The sequence below is a fragment of the Neomonachus schauinslandi genome, chromosome 3, assembly GCF_002201575.2.
Source record: "Neomonachus schauinslandi chromosome 3, ASM220157v2, whole genome shotgun sequence".
In the NCBI taxonomy this organism is placed as follows: Eukaryota; Metazoa; Chordata; class Mammalia; order Carnivora; family Phocidae; genus Neomonachus; species Neomonachus schauinslandi.
The window spans coordinates 164,436,611-164,455,344 of record NC_058405.1 but is presented as its reverse complement, the minus strand read 5'-3'; the positions used below and the strand labels follow the sequence as shown (position 1 = coordinate 164,455,344).

The 18,734-nt window shown below is 43.8% G+C and overlaps 1 protein-coding gene across 3 annotated transcripts in view; it reads left to right on the top strand.

Moving 5' to 3' along the window:
• KLF7 (Kruppel like factor 7) overlaps positions 1 to 10,810 on the top strand; it is an 84,724-nt gene extending 73,914 nt beyond the window's left edge. The window contains exons 3-4 of one of the 3 annotated variants that reach the window (XM_021702947.1): positions 2,866 to 2,989; positions 10,792 to 10,810. In XM_021702947.1, the coding sequence (XP_021558622.1) occupies positions 2,866 to 2,989; positions 10,792 to 10,798 (131 nt within the window). In that variant the 3' untranslated portion in view covers positions 10,799 to 10,810. Of the gene's footprint in view, positions 1 to 2,865; positions 2,990 to 10,479; positions 10,680 to 10,791 lie in introns of those variants that run through there. The other 2 variants (XM_021702946.1, XM_021702948.1) reach the window with 2 other exon arrangements.
• The last annotated feature ends 7,924 nt before the right edge of the window (positions 10,811 to 18,734 follow it).

The window sequence follows — 18,734 nt, the reverse complement described above, 5'->3', positions numbered from 1 at the left end:
AACTATTTAAAAAATTCACCAAGGGGAAAAACCAAATGGTTTGAAAGAACAATTTTTCAAAAATATCTGAAGACATCCACTTGAACCTCCATTTTCTCTCTGTCCTTCCTCTGTCCTTCAAAATGTGGTTGCCTATGATGGATGGGTTAGTTCAATTGTGGGATTGATTTTGGGGACAGATGTCTCTGCTTGTGGCTATAGAATGTCGTGGGATTTCCAGATGCCTTGTTGCATTTGGGGTGTATTGGGTCCCCCAGGCTCCAGGAACCTGCAGTGTTACTTGCCCTGAAGGCCTTGGGTGGGTGGAGGGCATTGTGAATTTCTAAAGTCTCTGACAGTGCCTCATTCTCCTTTTTTATTTGTTTGTTTGTTTGTGCCAGATTTCCTTGAATAATGGAGCCTGGTGGGCAATCAATCACATTAAGTAAAGGATGCCAACACGCCTCTCAGGGAGGGCCCACCTCTCTCCAGCTGGGGTCTCTTCTTTCCCCTCAGCATCCCATTCCTTCATAGTAGATCGCAAAAGCACTCAGTTTTTCTGGAGCATTCTCATCAGTATACTGAGAAAATATTTAAAACTTAAAAACACTGTTTTTCCAATATTAGGTTGCCCAGAGTGATTCCAGACTCAGCTGTCTGGAGCCTGAGCTTCGAAAGTTTTGGATGACAACCTTTAGACAGCTTCTGAGAACACAGGTGTATATGGGAGGAAGAGAAGTTGAAATTGATAGAATATTTACCTTGCGTCTGGCTCAGGATGTGTGTCCTCTATATGACAACATATTTAAACCTCACAACAAATACGGGAAGCTCAGCCCCATTTGACAGAGAAAGACACTGAGGCATATTCTGTAATGAACTCTGTAATGAATGCCGATCCCAGGTGTGTTAACTCCAAAGTTGATTTGACAACCCCCCCTTCTGCTATTTTCTTTTCAGCAGGTGCAATTTTCTAAAATTTTGGCTTTAAGGATCCAGAAGGTGAACTTTTAACACTGCTCAGTGATTCTTTTTTTTTTTTTTTCCTGATTTCCAAAACTGAATGGGTTTCCTCCTGTGCTTCTAGCCCTCCTTCATGTCCTCTTGGTTCCCTTTAAAAGAAATGCCTGTGTTTCTCATTCCTCTTCTCTATGGGCCGTACAGAGCAGTAGCTCACTAGGGCATCGATTTAATGAAATGAAACTTTCAATCATGTTTGGTTCAATTCTAGGTGATACAAATAAAGAATTGTGAGCACTTTGTAGTCAGGTTTAAAGGGAAGGAAAAAGGTGGGAAGAAGAAAGTGGGTCAAGTATAGTACCTGGGCAATGTCTCCTTAAGCGCTGCCTCGTGAAGGTCTGGCTATTAAAAATAGAGCAATAATGCGGCAACCATAGTACTACTTTGGCACCTGTGTATCCTGAAATTTGGGGTTTGGCAATTTATAACATTTACCAGTAATGTGAATCTTAAGTGAGCCAGACAGTGTTCTAATGAATATATAATACCTGTGTATATTAAGTTATGCTCTCCGAACACTTTGAGTTACGTACTGTTATTATCTCTAGAAGAACAGAGGCACAGACAGGTTTGTTAACTTGCCCGGGGTTAGACAGTTAGGGGCAGCACCGAAAGCTGGGCCCGGGAAGGTCGTCGTCGGGGCTCATGGCCACTGAGCAACCTGCCTCTCAGTTACCAGGGCTCAATAACTCTCATGACTTCATGGGGTTTTGAAGATTATTTTTCTTCTTAATCGGAACCAGGCACCATACAGTGGGAAGGGTAAATATTTGCCATGTTGGGTGACAGCCGTTGATGGGTTAAAGAAAAAGGTCTACAGAAAAATCATGTACTTTCTCTTACATATCCCTCCGTCTGTATTTACCATGCAAAAAGGTCACTTGAGCGCAAGAGCTCTAATTTCGTACTTTTTTTTTTTAAGATTTTATTTATTTATTTGAGAGAGAGAGAATGAGAGAGAGCACATGAGAGGGGGGAGGGTCAGAGGGAGAAGCAGACTCCCTGCCGAGCAGGGAGCCCGATGCGGGACTCGATCCAGGGACTCCAGGATCATGACCTGAGCCGAAGGCAGTCGCTTAACCAACTGAGCCACCCAGGCGCCCCTAATCTCGTACTTATAAGTAGCTTCACTGGTGGCTAAAACCTTGCTCTACAAATTGGCTTTAAAAATATTTTGTAAAACTCTATCTCTCTAATATGAATGCTCTGGAGCCATTAAGTTAGGGACTTCTTAAATAGGACTTTGTGACTGCATTTTACATAAACGCCAGGAATCGTCAGGTGATTTTTGTTTTACTCTCAAATCATAGCCCTTTCTCCTGACTGTCCATCCATTCCCATTTACTGGAAGGAACAGTGGTTCTGGGAGACCTGAGCTGTTTGCCTTGTCAGTCAGCATCCTGGCTCCAGTTTGTGGTAGGAGGGAGAAGGCTAAAAAGGCTGAAATGGTAAATTACTGTAGGTTCTAGAGAAAAATAGAATTAGAAGCATTTGTGGTTCAGATGAAAATAGCACATTTCCTTTCTGCTTGGACAGTGGGGGGTCAAAGTGCTCCAGGGAATAGAAAATAAATAAAAATTGATCCTTCACCAGTTGAAGGAAATGCTCTGACTCTGGGAACCAAAATGACAGCTCCAGATTAGAGGATCCTGTGAAACCACTTTTGAAGGTTAAAACAACAACAACAACAACAACAAAATACCGGGAGCCTAAAGAAAATGTGACCAACTGTGTTAGGAAATGCAGTCTTTCAAGAATAATTTATACAGCCCTTTTCCAAGATGATGGACAGGTAGCAGAACCTGATCAGGCGTGTGGCCATTTTGTTCCTGTTGTTGACCATGGTCGTTCCATCTCTTCTTGCAGGTGAGAAGCCTTATAAGTGCTCATGGGAAGGGTGTGAATGGCGTTTTGCACGAAGCGATGAGCTCACGAGGCACTACAGGAAACACACAGGTGCAAAGCCCTTTAAATGCAACCACTGCGACAGGTAAAGAAACACAGAAGCTGCTGGGATGGGGAGGGGAGAAGGCGAGGTGGGTCCGGGTGGGGGGGTGGGCTGTCCGTGTGCTTCTGGGGTTATCCCAAGCCTCTACCTCGGACACTCAGGCCTGCGAATACTTTTTCCTTCTCCACTGAGAAAACCCAATGCGATAAGGGTGCCTTCTTGCGTATAATCCAGAGATGATATAAATTCTTGGTTCAGTCACACAAGTATTTACTGAACACCAGCTTTGGGCCAGGAACCATGTGAGCCACTGAGTGGCAATAAGACACAGTTCTTCCCCTCAAGGAGATGATGTGACAGATGATTTTACTATAATATGAAAAGTAATAGGATAGAGAATGGTCACCTGTAGCTGTCTCTTCTGATCTTTTTATTAACATCAATACCATTTTTCCTGATTCTTAATAACATGAAAGAGTAGAAAGCCTGCTCAGTGGAAAGAAGGTTACTCATAAGGCTTCCCTCCGAAGCGTTATTAGAAATAAATTTATGAATTTACTGGTGAGAGTCCCCATTCTTTGGGGGCCTGAATCACTCTTTCTCCTTTGAAAATAGGTACAAAGGTCTAAAAGATGGCGAGGCTTTGAGAACTTATCCTATAATTCAATTTCCAACCTTCAGCATTTGATAGTGGAAGAAAGAGCACGTAGCAACAGATATTACACAAGTAATAGTATCTGACAGCCCTGGCATTATCAACCAATAAACCCCAAAATGGAGACTCTGCAGGCCAAGGTGAAGGCAGGATTAGGTTTAGACATAATCAAATAATGGGCTTGCATCTGAGCATGTTATCCTTCTAATCCTATTTCTGTGTTTAAAAGGAAGCTTAAGAAAATTAACCATCTTTTTAATGCAATACTAAAGGTCTCAGTTATGATGAGAAAAATGCTTCTAATACGATAAAAGCCCTGAAAGCCTCAGGGTTCCCCAGCTCGCAGGATGTCCGTAGAGGCCTGGCTCTCCGTGGGAGGAAATGAGATCGCTTTCCCATCCTGCCTCCCAGTCCCTGTGCCGGCCCCTCCCCACACCACCTTCCTCTGTTGGAGTGTGTGTGTGTGTGTGTGTGTGTGTGTGTGTGTGTGTGTGTGTGTATGCATTTGGAGAACAGAGCAGTAGTGGCCAAATCTCATGGGTGGCCAGTTGGCTTGGTGCTCCCTTAAGATGCTTATAAAGGAGCATTCATGTTTTTCCTCCTTTTTTCCCCTTCTTCCTGAAGAGGCTATTTTCCTCTTATCTTCATTCTTTAAGAACTAAATAAAGCCCCCTTGCCTCCTGGAGTCCAGAGATAACCTCCCACCCCAGAGCTGAGGAAGTCCACACTGCGAAGCTATTGTCTCTCATTCCCTTGGAGTTATCTCCTCTGCTCCCCAAGAGCACAACCTGTTTTTTCATTTCTATCCCATTACGTGCAAGGCCCCCTGAATTGATGTGAATCAGTGGCTGTTTTGCTACAGGAGTATATTTGGGTAATATTTCTCCTTATTTGACATCTTTCCTCAACCGCCATCTCAAGTTCATTTCTCTTTAGCCCTGGCCACTAATAAAGAAGCTGCATAGAGGGTGACTCTTTGCCCACACTCCTTTGAGGAAGAGCATTATATCAACTGGGATGAAGAGGGATCCCCTGTGAGTTGTCAAAGTATGGTGGTAGTAGGCATACACAGAAGTCGCCCATCCCTGAAGGGTGATAAGACTACTACGTGGAGATTGTGCGTTACAGATTACATTCATCCTTTAGAAATGGACAAAGAATTCTTATTGGGAAATTGCCAGGCAGAGTTAGTATTCCTCTCTGCAGATCAACTGACTTATTGAGGAATTTACAACTGTCCAGCAGTTGATATACTAGGATTAAATCTGGCCATTTTATGATTTATGTGGAGAAATATTGCAAGCCAGCTGGGTATTTCAGGGAAGGAGGTGTCAGAGACGGGTAATTTGGTTAGCCTTTTGTTTTCTTTTTCTTCACCAAAATCTACAGTTCCTGGAGCTAGAAGTTTGATGAGCAGATGGTACAAATTCTTTGAGAAGGTATTTGGGGGAGATTGTGATTTGGGGGAGATCTGGGTCAAAGTCCTGTGATATTGGCCAAGAGTCAGGGCATTTTCAACAATGTCAGAAATAAGGGGTTGGATTCTCATTAGTGTCTCACGACCGGCAGCACCTTACATTTCAATTGCAGCGACTGTGCTAAGAATAGAGCAGGTCCGGGAGGCGGCGTGGGGAACTGGAGTGGTCCCAAAGCAGATGAAAGGAAAGCCTGGCGTGATTGGGAGCTGGCATTCCTTAGAGGACTTTTACCTTCCGAAAAGAGGGCATCTGTAGCCCTTAGCAGGACTCTGAATCCTGTAGGTGACACAGTGTGTATAAGCGTAAGAAACCTCCCTCTTCCTTCTTAGAATTTGAGAAATCAGACTACTCTAGAGGCTAAGCTGGGTTTGGGGCTTCCTGTCTTTAAACCATGTACCAAGTCTAATTTATACTTTTATTTTGCCTATTGGGTAGATTGAAAAAAATTAAATGAGTTTTTCTTTATTTATTTGCTTTACTTACATTTAAAATTACTAGATGCCACAAAAATGTCTGCATCTCTGGCTTTGTCTGGAAAAATCAGAAGATCTGGTAACACCGGGCTCACACATTCCCATGTGGCCATAATTTTCTGAAGCTAAATAGTAATCACTCCCCAGTTGTGATGGCCATGTGACCACTAATTTCTTACTGTTCCCACTTTCCCTGCAGTCTCCCCAACATGAAGCCAGACCTTCCATTGCCATATACCATCGCCCTTGTCCTCTTAGAGAAGAGCGGTATTTCTTCATATCCAAGCCTTATCAAAAGTAGAATCTGATAGTCCTTGACCTATTACACTCATTTACTTTATCTGCCAGGCCCCTGAAGTCATTGGGTTTTGTGACCTCAGGCTTCAGGTTTGGGTTGGGGGAGAAAGCAGTGAGGCTCTGCCACTTCCTCGCTGTCAGACTGAACCGTATAGCCCATGGCCAGACCAGCTGCTAGAAGGGTGAGGCTTGTTTCTCAGCCCATACAGCCCGGGGCTGCTGGTGGGGGTAAACAGGGTGGTGATACCTGGGCCATTGTTCTGCCAACTCAACGCAGTTGTCATTCAGGGAAACTGCTATCAGGGTAGTACCTTCAAGATCTTGGGCAGTTGAGAGGACACATTTGGATCTCTGAGTCAACCCACTTATAGGTGGTAACAAATACCAACCCATATCTAGCCCCTTTGGTGCCCTGGAGCATTGCTGTTGGCTTAATGCCCACGTGACTTAACTGTGCCTTTTTCAGAAGCCAAGGGAAATGACAACAGTGGTTTGACTAGTTCTCTGTAATGAACAAATTTCAATCATTAAAGACATTCTTATTTAAGGTCGTCTGACTACTGTATAGTTATAAATACTCTCTGGGGGTATATTACCCTTAGAATTATTTGATTCCACATTTCTAGATGGTGAGTTTATCTATTACCTTTTACTATTCCTATGTGGAGCTCAGTAAGTGTAAATTAATAAATATAAATTAATCATGACTAAGTATCTTGCTGGCATATTGAATTTAAATAAAACCCCAATGGTGAGGGACCTAGTCTAAATTCTAAGCAGCGTATACTTCCGAGAATTTGAAGAAATAACAATGCTGGTTCAATTCAGGAGTGCAATTAGATTTCATACCATGTTAAAGACTTGGTTTGCGTTTTTTTTTTTTTTTTTACTTTTCTTTTTCCCTGCAGGATCTCAAAGAATAAATACAGATGCTTGTACATATATTGCTAGATACCCAGCACACAGTAGGCAGTTGGGAAAGGCAGAATAAAAACTTGGAACACATACATCACTGAATGGTGTCTGCAGATCAATTTCTGTATCAAGAATGCTATTTTCCCTTAGGTTTCCAGGATATAGAAAGGAAAGGAAAGAGGTTTTGTCGCCAGGCCAAGGCCAGTCCTTCCCCGCTACTGTCTCCAATCCCTCTGTTCCTTCCTCAGACTGGCAGGCTTCCTGGTGCCTGCTTTGTTGGTTTCTCACAGGTGCTCACTACTCAGGCCTGACCAGACTGACTTCTGGATTCATTTTCTAGTTGCTACCATTACCAATTGCCACAAATTTAGTATCATCTTTATTTAACGTTACAAATGTTTTATTTTATAGGTACCTTCTTAGAGGTAACCTTCTGTAGGTTAGAAGATCCACTGGGCTACAGTTAAGGAATCGGCAGGGCTGTGTTTTTTTCCTAGAAGCTCTAGGGAAAAACCCATTTCTTTGTCTTTTCCAGCTTCCAGAGGTGGCCCACATTTCTTGCCTGCTCACCCCATCTCTCCATCATCCAAGCTTCCCGTGCTGCTCTCTGTGTTCTTTTAATTCCCTCTTCCACTTTCGAAGGTATTCTAAATAACATTGGCCCTACCCAGATAATCCAGAATAATCTCCTGATTAGCAGGTTAATTTCATCCACAGCCCTAATTCTCCTTTGCCACGTAACCTAACATACTTACAGTTTCCGGGGATTAGGTACAGACATTTGGTTGGGGGGACACCCATTATTCTACCTGCTACGGACTCCTGAAATTGACAGTTCAGCTCTCCCTTCTTCTCGGTCTAAAGAGCAGGTGTGGCTAGAACATGGGTTCTGGGGTCACACTACTTGGGTTCAGATTTTGGCTTTGCCTCTTTTTAATGACTATCTCAGCTGGTAGAGGGATAAGAATGGCATCTTCTTTATAGAGTTCTTGTTAAGGATGTTAACTTTAAAAAGGAAATGCCTACAAAAAGAACTTCCCAACTTAGATCTTCTTTCTCTAGGCTGTTGGGATGAAGGAAGGAAGGAGGGAAGGCAGAAAGGAGGGAGGGAGGGAGGGAAGAAAGAGAACAGGCAGTGGGCAATACTGAGTGTGCCCTCAGGACAGGACGAGGTCCTGGGAGTTAACTGCTGAATTCCCTATAGGCTGTATTGCTATTCTGTATACCAGTGACATCAAGCACTTACTTTTAAAGAATATATATATATTTTTAAAGATTTTATTTATTTATTTGACAGAGAGAGACACAGTGAGAGAGGGAACACAAGCAGGGGGAGTGGGAGAGGGAGAAGCAGGCTCCCCGCCGAGCAGGGAGCCCCATGCGGGGCTCGATCCCAGGACCCTGGGATCATGACCTGAGCTGAAGGCAGACGCTTAACAACTGAGCCACCCAGGTGCCCCACTTTTAAAGAATATTTACCACTGTTTTGTGGTAAATGAAATCCTCTTTGGATGGCACTCTGAGGGATTATCCAAATATCTTGCTCATATTAAATTAGGGCCTAAAATAAGTGCGTATAGTTAGAATTATTATTATTCGGGGCGCCTGAGTGGCTTAATCAGTTAAGCGTCTGCCTTCAGCTCAGGTCATGATCCCAGGGTCCTGGGATCAAGTCCCGCATCGGGCTCCTTGCTCAGCGGGGAGCCTGCTTCTCCCTCTCTTTCTCCTGCTCCCCCTGCTGTGCTTTCTCTCTCTCTCTCTCTCTCTCTGTCAAATCAATAAATAAAATCTTTAAAAAATATTTTAAAAAATAATTATTGTTATTCAATATGTTATTGGATTATATTATTTTCTACTGTACCTTCCCATTCTTATGTGTTTCTCATTTGCCTTGGTTCTGTTTTGCTTCATTTCTGTGGGGTTCTATCCTGCATATGTGCCTATTTAAAAAATCAACACACACAGAGTGGGTGGAGAATGTTGGGGTCAGGAGACAGGGTGGGTTTTTTGTTTGTTTGTTTTAAGAATGAACAAACACGGGGAAATCCTGCATGGAACAGGAAATCTTGCTAACCTGAAACAGGGCAGCTTGCTAACATCCTAACAAGAATCTTAGACTGTGAGCATGGCTTGGGCCTTGGGAGAGCCTGGGAATATCCTCACAGGTAAGAGATGGCCAGTTTCAAGAGAAGAATCCGGAGGGAGAGCACACACTCAGAGCTATGCTGTCTCATGTGCTGACTTTACTGGGATTCTAGCCAGAGCCTTAGATTGTAGGCTGTGGGGATATGGAAATGCCCACTCTATTAGTTATATGATACAGAAACCCGACTCAGGCTGGTGTTAGCTTTGAAGGGTATTTATTAGCTCAACTGACTAAGGAGACCAAAATTAGATTGGTCTCTAGGTTTGGCTGGATCCAGGGTTTCAGATGTTGTAATCAGGCCTCTTTTTCTCTCTTTCTATCCTCCTGCCCATTTTTCTCTGTTGACTTTGTTCTCAAGGAGGCTCTTTCCCACATGGCCGTATGGATACCAGCAGCTCCGGCTTCAGTCTTGATAGCACAGTAGCCCCAGTGGGAAAAGAGCTTCTCTCTTTGAGTAGTTTCAGCAAGTGTTCAGGACTGGCTCTCATGAACCTTGATGGGTCATGCGACTGTCACTTAGTGGACCACCATGGCCATAGCTTTAGCCTTAGGAGGAGGGTCAGTCAGCCCCATACAGCTGGGAGCACAGAAGCACAGCTACCCAAGAGAAGATCAGGTTGCTGGTGCCAAAGGAAAGGGGGAGGAGTGAAGATGACCACTGCCTTTGCTCTGAGGCTGAGGAAGGCACTCAGTGGTGGCCCTCAGGCACCAAGAAAACTGGGCGTTCGAAAGGGTGGGCATTCGAAAGAGGGGGCTTGCAGATCTGCCTGAGTTTTAATCCCAAATCTGCCACTAACTAGCTACATGACCCTCACCTCAGTTTCCTTACCATACACACACACACACACACACACACACACACAAGAGGTGTGAACACTCAGCATGGAAGGTTGCTGAGAATGGTACTGGGTCATGTTGGGGAAATGCCTAGCACATGCCTGCATGTTAGCTCATTCTCAATAAGCATGAGCTCACTTCTCCATTCTTTTTCTTGACTTGGTATAATAGAGACCTTGTAGGTATCACAGGTAGCATTTCTGGGTCTTCATTGACTCAACTCTGGGTGTTGAAATGTTAGAGTTCCACCGTTGGATGATACGAGCTAATTATTTTCTGCTGTACTTCTGGTATACGGGCATGTCATGTGTTTCTGAAGCACCTTCCTATTAGTTTCTTCTTTAATAATGACAACTATGATAATAGTTAATGTTCACAGACATCTTCCTTCCTATGTGCCAGGCAGATATTCTAAGTACTTTATGTAGATCATCTCATTAATCCTCAAAACCAGTCTATGAGGTGAGTGCTGTGATTACCCCCATTTTACCGAGGAGAAATGAAGGCACAGAGAGTTTAACATGCTCAGAGTCACACAAGGATTGGAAGAGCTGGGGTTAGAACCCACACAGTCTGACCCTGAGCTCACCTTCCCCACACAGCGCCTTGTTTCTCAGTATATGTGTACTGCCACTTTTTGAGGTAGGGTTAATCATTTTCTAAGGGGTGCTGGAAGTTGAGTTTGTTGCCTGGACCCCTCTTATATCCTTGTTGTTGTTTATATTTCCTAGGTGTTTTTCCAGGTCTGACCATCTTGCCCTCCACATGAAGAGACATATCTAAAACCCCTAAAGGCCAGAGTTGTCATGGCGTCGGCCGTTGTCTGAAGGAAATGCCGTGAGGCAGGGGGCTGGACTTCAGGCGGGGTTCCATTACCTCGCAGAAGAAAGTTCTCACTCATAAACCTCTGTGTACACACACACACACACACACAGACACACACACACACACATGCACTCACATAGACCCACACACACGCACTGTCATGCACTCAGCTATATTTAAAATATATACGTCTATTCTTTATGCCTTGCCCTTGCCAGATGGTAGAAGACGAAGAAGAAGGAAACCAGGTGAACTCAGCAAGGCAGACTGGCTGCTTACTTCAGCACTATTGGAATTATTTCCCGCTGTTGCCAATGGAAATCAAAGAAAATGGATGTGACGTCTCCGCAGGTGGACGGCAGTAAGAGGGGCTTATTTACCTTGCTTCTCAGTGCAACTTGATAGGAGAATACAACGTCGTAAAGTTGCATATGTGTAGCACTAATGTTTCTTTTTAAATAGTTGGGGGAAAATGACCTAGACAACCAAATTGCAGTTTGGTAGCCAAAATTAACTCTTGGTTTATTTGTCCTTTGTGTGTGAAAAGTCCTGCTATTCCGTGCGTCCGACTTCCTCACAGAACTGTTGATCGGTTTTGGTTCTTCTTAGTACTATTGAGATCTTTCGAGTCGATACCGACGGCCTTAGCGACGGCAGACTCTGGAATAACACCTTACACCTTTCTGGCCTGCATTTCTCTAGACTTCACTCTCAAGGGAGGAGTTTTCTTTTCTTACTTTTTGACTCTTGCACACCATATGCACTAGGGATTCTGGAAACTTCTAGCATGACTGCAAAGTGGCCAAGAGAATAAAGTCCTTGATGATAAATCACAGTATATCCCTTGAGCCTCACCTTATTGCCAGTGCTAGATTTTTTCTTTTTAATCTCTCTGTTTTTGCTAACGAAAACTTGAAAAGCTTATTTGGAAGCTTAAATGTTTTATCTTTTCTCCATGGACTAAATAAACCTCTCCAGGACTCTCTCGGCACCTGGATGTCCAGCTCTCGAAGCAGCCAATCAGATGGGACATCACAGTTCTCTCATCCCCCTTGAGGCACCCTGACCTCAGCGCATAGTGACCAACCCCGTGCTGTGTGTCGTTGCTACCCTATAACCAGTTTATAGATGTCGCTAGTCTCAAAGGGCAGCTGCATGTTTAACCTAACTCTGGGGTATGACCTGACAAAAAGCCAAAAATATCACTCTTTCCAGGAGTGGGGAAAACTGAGGATGCCTCCCGAGTCTAGTGGCTTCAGAAAACATCATCCTATCTTCCTCTCTCATACCCACTGAGCTCATACTCCCCCACTTGTTAAAACACACAATTCAAAATGCCATTGTGGGAATGAAGGGTGGACATTTAAGGAAAGGGTTGAGAAGTTTCTCTCATGGTCTGTCTAAAAGGAGAGACACGTTTCTAAATCTTTTTGGCTAGACCCACCATGACTTGTGACCTAGAGCACGCAGGATCAAGAGGCCTCACATTTACTCTGCAAGCTGACTCCAAGGGGGTTCACATTCCTCACTTTTCATCCCACACACATCCACTATCGGTCTCTTATCTACCCGCATTCTTAGCTAGCTGGCACTGGCCTCAACTCCAAAGACTGCCTTTAGGACCATTCAATGGCCTATGCAAGCAAGCGGGGTGGTTATTAGGACAGATTGTATATTTTGTATATTCTGGGACCATCCCTTCAAGACACGTCTAAAAAACAAAAATGGCATTTGGTCCGCACATGGTTGCTGCTCCTTCATACCAGCTGGCTCCCCTTCTGCCCTCCTTTGACTGTTTGACTCATTGACTGTTAAAATGCCGCCCCATACCTATTTGGGATGCAAAACTGAAGTCTTTAAAAGGAAATAATAATATAAGAAACACAAATACACGTATGACAGCAACCTTCAAGATCCTTGGCATTTGGTTTCTCAGCTTTCTGCAACCTTTGATTTCCCTGAAATGTTGAAAAGTGCCCATCAAAGGGTAAAGGAGCCTCCTGATCACAAATGCGGTAGCTTACCGATGGGACACCTGGGCATTCTGAGGTCTGGCCCTTAAAGTTTTCTTTCTCTTTTCCCCTTTTGCAAGGTAGACCAAAAACCAAAACAACAGCAACAACAACAACAACAACAACAACAACAGCAACAACAAGAACAAAAACCAACAACAGCAACAACAACAGCAAACAAAAACAAAAAGAAAAACCACCCTAAAACACACACACCTAAAAATCTGCCCATTTGCCGGAGGCAATTCTGTATATGTTAGTTGGAGGGTATTTAAAAAAAAAAAAAATCAGTTTTATTCCAAAGATTTAAAACTAGACATGACTTAGAAACATTTTCTGGAGCACTGCTTGCTGACAATCTCATAGTTCTCTACTGCATTTGAGTGCATTTCGGGGCCAGTCCATCAGGGCGTCTCATGGGATTATATTTGAATGTGTGGTGCATCCTTTCTGGGTGAAGGATGTGTGAGGGACCTTAAACCTCAGCTGTATTCAACTGTAGCGCCTCCAGTCAGTGCACTAGATGAAACTTTAGACACCCCAGATTCTGTTGGTTCGTTGATTTCCCTTTCTATAGCAGCCTCCAGCATGAACGCACGCACATATCAGTGAGGCATTAGAGCCGTGGCTGCCACCCGTTACAAATGTTCTCTCCCCAGCTGGAGCTGCTCTTGCCTCTCGAAATGCTATTATTAAGGGTTTATAATACTGAATTTAATTTTTGAACTGACCAATGCAAGGCTCTATTAAAAAGAAAGTTTAAAAAAAAAAAAAGAATGCAAAAGAGTAATCATTGCTTGTTTGCTCCCTGTTGTCATCTGTGGTCTTGAAAAGTTCTCATTTGAATGTGGCGGAACAAAGGCCCTTTGGTCCTCATTAGTGTCTGAAATGTTCAGTGATTCCTCTCTCTTGTATCAGTGAGGTCCTTTGTACTGTGTTCCTGACCTTTCTCAGAGCAGGGTGCGCTGAACCACGATGGTGGGGCTGGCTTGCTTCAGAGTCTTTTGTGGACTGTGAGAATTGGCCTGAAATTTGGTGGGTGCTAAGCATATGGCTTTGAAACTGTTCTTCTCTAGCCCGAGTGACACCTGCGAACGATAACCTATCCCTAAAAGCGAGGGTAGCACCAGTCATTTTGGAAGTGGATTTGTGAGAACATGTCCATCATCTCTGAAATGGTTAGAGATGGTCGGTAAGAGTCTGCGGAGAGTGAACAGGCTCTCCAAGAAATCACCGTCTGAAGAGACTTGGCTCCCAGAAGGACAGGTTATTTAAAACAGTGCTTTACTGGACATTTGAGACACATTAAACCGTTGCTTTCTCATTTACCTCCTGACATTCCCGGGGATCCCAAATTTGGAAGGGAAAACCTGGCACGGTGTTTCTTGTGGTTGTCCCCTCAAGCACATCTGATCCAGGGTTCCGACTTTGATGTATAGAGAAAGCGTGTTTCTAAGCCATTGACAATTTTCTTTATTTCAAGTTGTGCTTCTTTCTCCTACCACATGGCTGTAAGTCAAAGATGTGGAAACAATGAAATTATAATGCTTCTCCTAGCTACTGGCCTCCTGCCCCACTGATGGTTAATTGGCCCAGCTTAAAGCCTGGTGGTGATGAGTACTGTGTCCAGAAAAAGAAATGTTCAGATTCCATGACAAAGCTGCATTTTATAAAAATATCGGAAACCCCAAAATGAACTTCATGCTGACCATTTCCTTCTCCTCTCTATGTGCTTTCCCTTGCAAAGCCCTTCAAACCCCCCATCTCCTCCCCTCCTGCACCTCTTGTGCCCTTTTTACATCTTAGATTGCCTGATTATAACAGGGTAAAAAAGACAGCCAACCTCACGCACGATTAGCAGAACTGATTCCTATTTTTAAAAAATCTTCTTTGAATCTAGAAGCCAGAGAAGATTTTTTAAGGACTTTAGTTGGGGATAAGCTTCCAGAGTAGCCATGTCTATTTGCATCAAAGGGGAACTAAATGGGACTTTCAGGGCAGCTCACCTAGTGCATTCAGAATATTCCGCCCATAGCCCCCGTGCCTGAATGCGATGGCAAAGTCAAAAGAAATGAACTCCACCGGCAAGAACGGCAACATCTAGTGATCGGTTTCATTAGTTCAAAATGATTTCCTTGATGGAAGTCGCTCCGTAAGATATAAAATCCAGTGCAAAGTGCTTTTGTCTTCTCTTTTGCATGAGTTGGTTTTAGGATAAGAAGAAGGTAGGGAAAGTCGGAGAGATGCAACGTATTTAACTGCAAAAATCAGGTTCATTGTTTCTTTCTTTTTCAAAGATCTTATGAGGGCCAGCATTTCTGGCCATAATTTTGCACCTGGATCTTTGCCAAAGTGAAAATTCACTAAGTAGAACCTGTTTGAAATGTACTTGTGGAAACTTTCCCTGGCCTCTTCCGGAAGTGGCCACCTGCCAAGCGTGGGGTGGGGGGCAGGAGGAGAGAGTTCGAATTCCGGGTCTGGGTTGCATTTCGGTAAACATGGTGAGATCTCAGTTTGGAAACGAGAGGGGCTGGCCTGAGCGTACATCGATGCCTCTTTGACGGCCTACTTTCCTCAGTGAGGATCTTTGGGAATACGTGAGATGGAACAACAAAAATGTGTCCAAGGAAACAAAAACTGCTGGTCAGTGTGAGATCCCGTGACTAATGGCCTGAGGCTTCAGGGTTTTCTCTTGCTTGTAACACTCTTAAATCCCCTCGGCTGGTTCCTCATAGATCCTGGAAAAGGGGGAAAAATAAAGCTGCAATTCACTTTCTTCTGCGCGCCCTTCCAATAGAGTACTGTATTCTTCAGGTGTTTTGCATTTGCGTTTGTAAGTCCTCGGGAAACAGGTATCAAAAATGGCAGAGCGAAATCCTAGGCCGTCACTTCACTAATATCCCAAACCAGATACTCTTTTCAAACAGGGCTCCCTCTCAGCGGTCACGAGGGAAGGGTGATACGTTCTTTGTTGGGGACTGTTTATACAATTTTTTTCAACTGTAAGCTTTGGAATCGTAAATTGCTTTGACTCCAGCTTCTGTCTACTGCCATAAAATGGACCCCACGTCAGAATAATGAGGGTGGTATGTGTGCCCACGCCCAGACACGTGGCCACGTGTACCTAGTGTACCTTCGCAGAAGGAAAACAGGCTACTGACGTTTAAGAGGAGTAGCCACCAGTGCCTAATATCTTTTGGGGGGGATGGATGCTTATAATGCCAGTATATTGAAACCACACTGGGAGCTCCACATGGAGGGGAGGGGCGGAGGGTGGGGAGAGGGGACATTTTAATCCTAGGCCTTGGGACTGGAGGCAGAATGATTTCTGCAAATCTAGGCCCTGAAAGGCTTTGGGGCTCATTGGCTGGTTCTCAACCTTTTTATTTTAGTTTTCTTTTCCAGCATGCATTTCCTATCTAAACCCAGACTTGGTTTAATTTCCTTATCTTTCACTTCTGCTTCATTCCAGGGAGGAAAAATACACCTATTATGGCCAAGATCTCCTTGCTAACACAGAGGCAAAAATAAATGTTTAATGTTTTTACAGCCTCCCCTTCCTTTCTGTAAATCCCACCCCCACCAAAACCCTTCCTCTCTCATCACCCTGTCCCCCTTCCTCTCTCATCACCCTGTCCCCATTCCCACCACACAACTCCCCAGCCACCACCACTTTGCTTTCCAGTCTCTGTTATCCTCTTAACAATTGCTTGAAGAAATTTATTTTTGCACTATACATTTTCTTTTTGCCAGATGTGTCTAACAAGTGTGTTCGGAGAGACCTCCTCCCAGCCCCCTCCCCTCTCCCTCCTCCCCTCGGTCACATTCTCTCAGGCCTTCTCTGGTATTTATAATATATCACAGAAGTACCCAGTCTTATAGCCCTCGGTTATGCCTTTTTTTGACATTTTATTTTTTTTAAGCTTTTTATATATATATATAAATATATTACTTTGTCAAGTTTTTTTGCTGTACAAAAGTCTTAAGATTTAAAACTATTATTTGTATTATATGATGGTGGTATGTTAATGTTACAAAATTATTAATGAAGAAAAAATTTATTTTTGTTACTGGTCTGTTTCATAATTCTTTTTTAAATTGGTATATTGTAAGATATCTATGCAAAAAATGTTATGTGACGCATTTTTATTTAAGAATGTAATATGTGTAATAAACAGTAGAATGTGTTTGGCCTTGGAATGCCTTACTGTATTTCTCCTTAGCTCATTTTGTCGGGAAGAAGAAAATCCTCAAAGAGACACAAATTGGTCCTTATATACCTCACGAGAGTTTTCTTTCTCAGAGAGAGAGGGGGAAGTCGGGATTATATTAGGTCATTTTTCTTGGTTCGGGAGGTTGTTGGTTGTGTGTGTGTGTGGGTTTGTGTACGTGTGTTTTATGGTTTCACTGAGGTAGCTCAGTTCCGAAATAAGAAGGAACTCTGAAGATAGTTTGTTTCTTTGAGGGGAGGGGAGTAAATGGTTGGAGGTTATGAAAAGCAATATTTTAGAACGAGGTGGATTATGGGATGTTTGTTTCAGGGGTTAGGAGAGGCTTATTGAAAGCAGTTTATTTGGTGAGAGACGGGGCAAGTTTGTTCTGGGACAGTGTTCAATAGGAGCATATTTGGAAAGGATAACTGGAAGCGGTTTGTGGAGGAGGGAAGAAGGGCCAAGGCTGGAGGGAATACGTGAGGTGAGGGGAGGGGAGGGGGAGTCCGCGTACAAGAGATGGTTGGGAACAAAGTGAGGAAGAGACGGCTGACCGGAGGTGGAGAACTTCCGGTAGCGCCATGGAGGGCAGGAAGGTGGATGCAAATATGAGCAGCCTCAAACAGGAGAAGAGGCAGATGAAAGCCCTAGGGAAAACTCTCAGACCCCAAAAAGAACATTCACGAAAATCTCTTCCACGCATGACCTCCAGGCAAGAACATCCAAGTGAGGAGGAAGGGAGAGAACCTAACTGGTGTTATTATCCCAGCATTCCTTGCAGGGCGAGTCCCCAAGAGAAGTGGTGTCATTAACTGGAAACAACAGTAAACACCTCTCTCACTTCCCAGGGACACGGCGCTCCTCAAGCTTTCTTTTCATGCTTTGGATTTGGAAACGGATACAATGGTGAGTAACTTCAGTCCCTCATCAAGTGAATCTGACAAGAAACTCTTCCATAAATTTTCACACAAAAAAAACTGTGGCTGCAGCCACTGAACTCAGTACATTGGCACAGACACATCCCAGTCTCTGAACAGGAAAGCAGGTGTAAGGATGGTTGCGGTGGGCTTAGAAGGGGAGCTGAGTGATTGTGTCCTCACCCTAATAAAACTTAAGCTACAAGGAACAGTAGGCACTGCAGGGGCCAGGAAAATGTTTTTGAAAATTATAAATATCAGCTGCCACATCTCCCGAGCAGACAGTGAGCTGGGCAACAGGGCAACCCAAGGTTGACTGAGGAGAAACTATGGGATCCAGGGTAAATGCACTGGTCCAGAGTCTACACACCAGTCTCCTGGTGCCCGGTCATTCAGATGCTCCATAACTAGATGAGTAACTTAATTCTCATAGCCAAAGTCATTAGCCTAGAATTTCTTTGCAGGAGGAAGGATAAGATAGCTTTGCAGTATTAGAACAAGGATTATGGGGCGCCTGGGTGGCTCAGTTCGGTTTGAGTGACTGGCTCTTGATTTCGGCTCAGGTCATGGTCACAGGGTCCTGGAATTGAGCCTCATGTCGGGCTCCGTGCTCAGGGTGCTGTCTGCTTAAGGATTCTCCCTCTCCCTTTGCCCCTCCCTGCGCTCGTGCTTGCTCTCTCTCTAAAATAAATATTTTTTAAAAAAAAGAACAAGGGTTATTATTCTGTAATAATAAGCTGACTTATAAAAGGATAGCAAATTGGACATTTTAGGTGGAGGACAACCAGCACTGTGCTGGAATGAGGAGAGGGTAGTAAGTCCAATCATTTCACATAAGGAAACGAGATGGTTTACATAAGGGGTTATTCTAGACAACTGAAGCTTCCACATTTAGAGACTTAACTTTCACTTAAAATATGTCTAAAAATACACTACCCACTTTACAACCTCTTTGAGCATCCATTTTTGCCATACAGTATAAGCTCAGGGATGACTTCAGACTTTGGGATTACTGACCTCA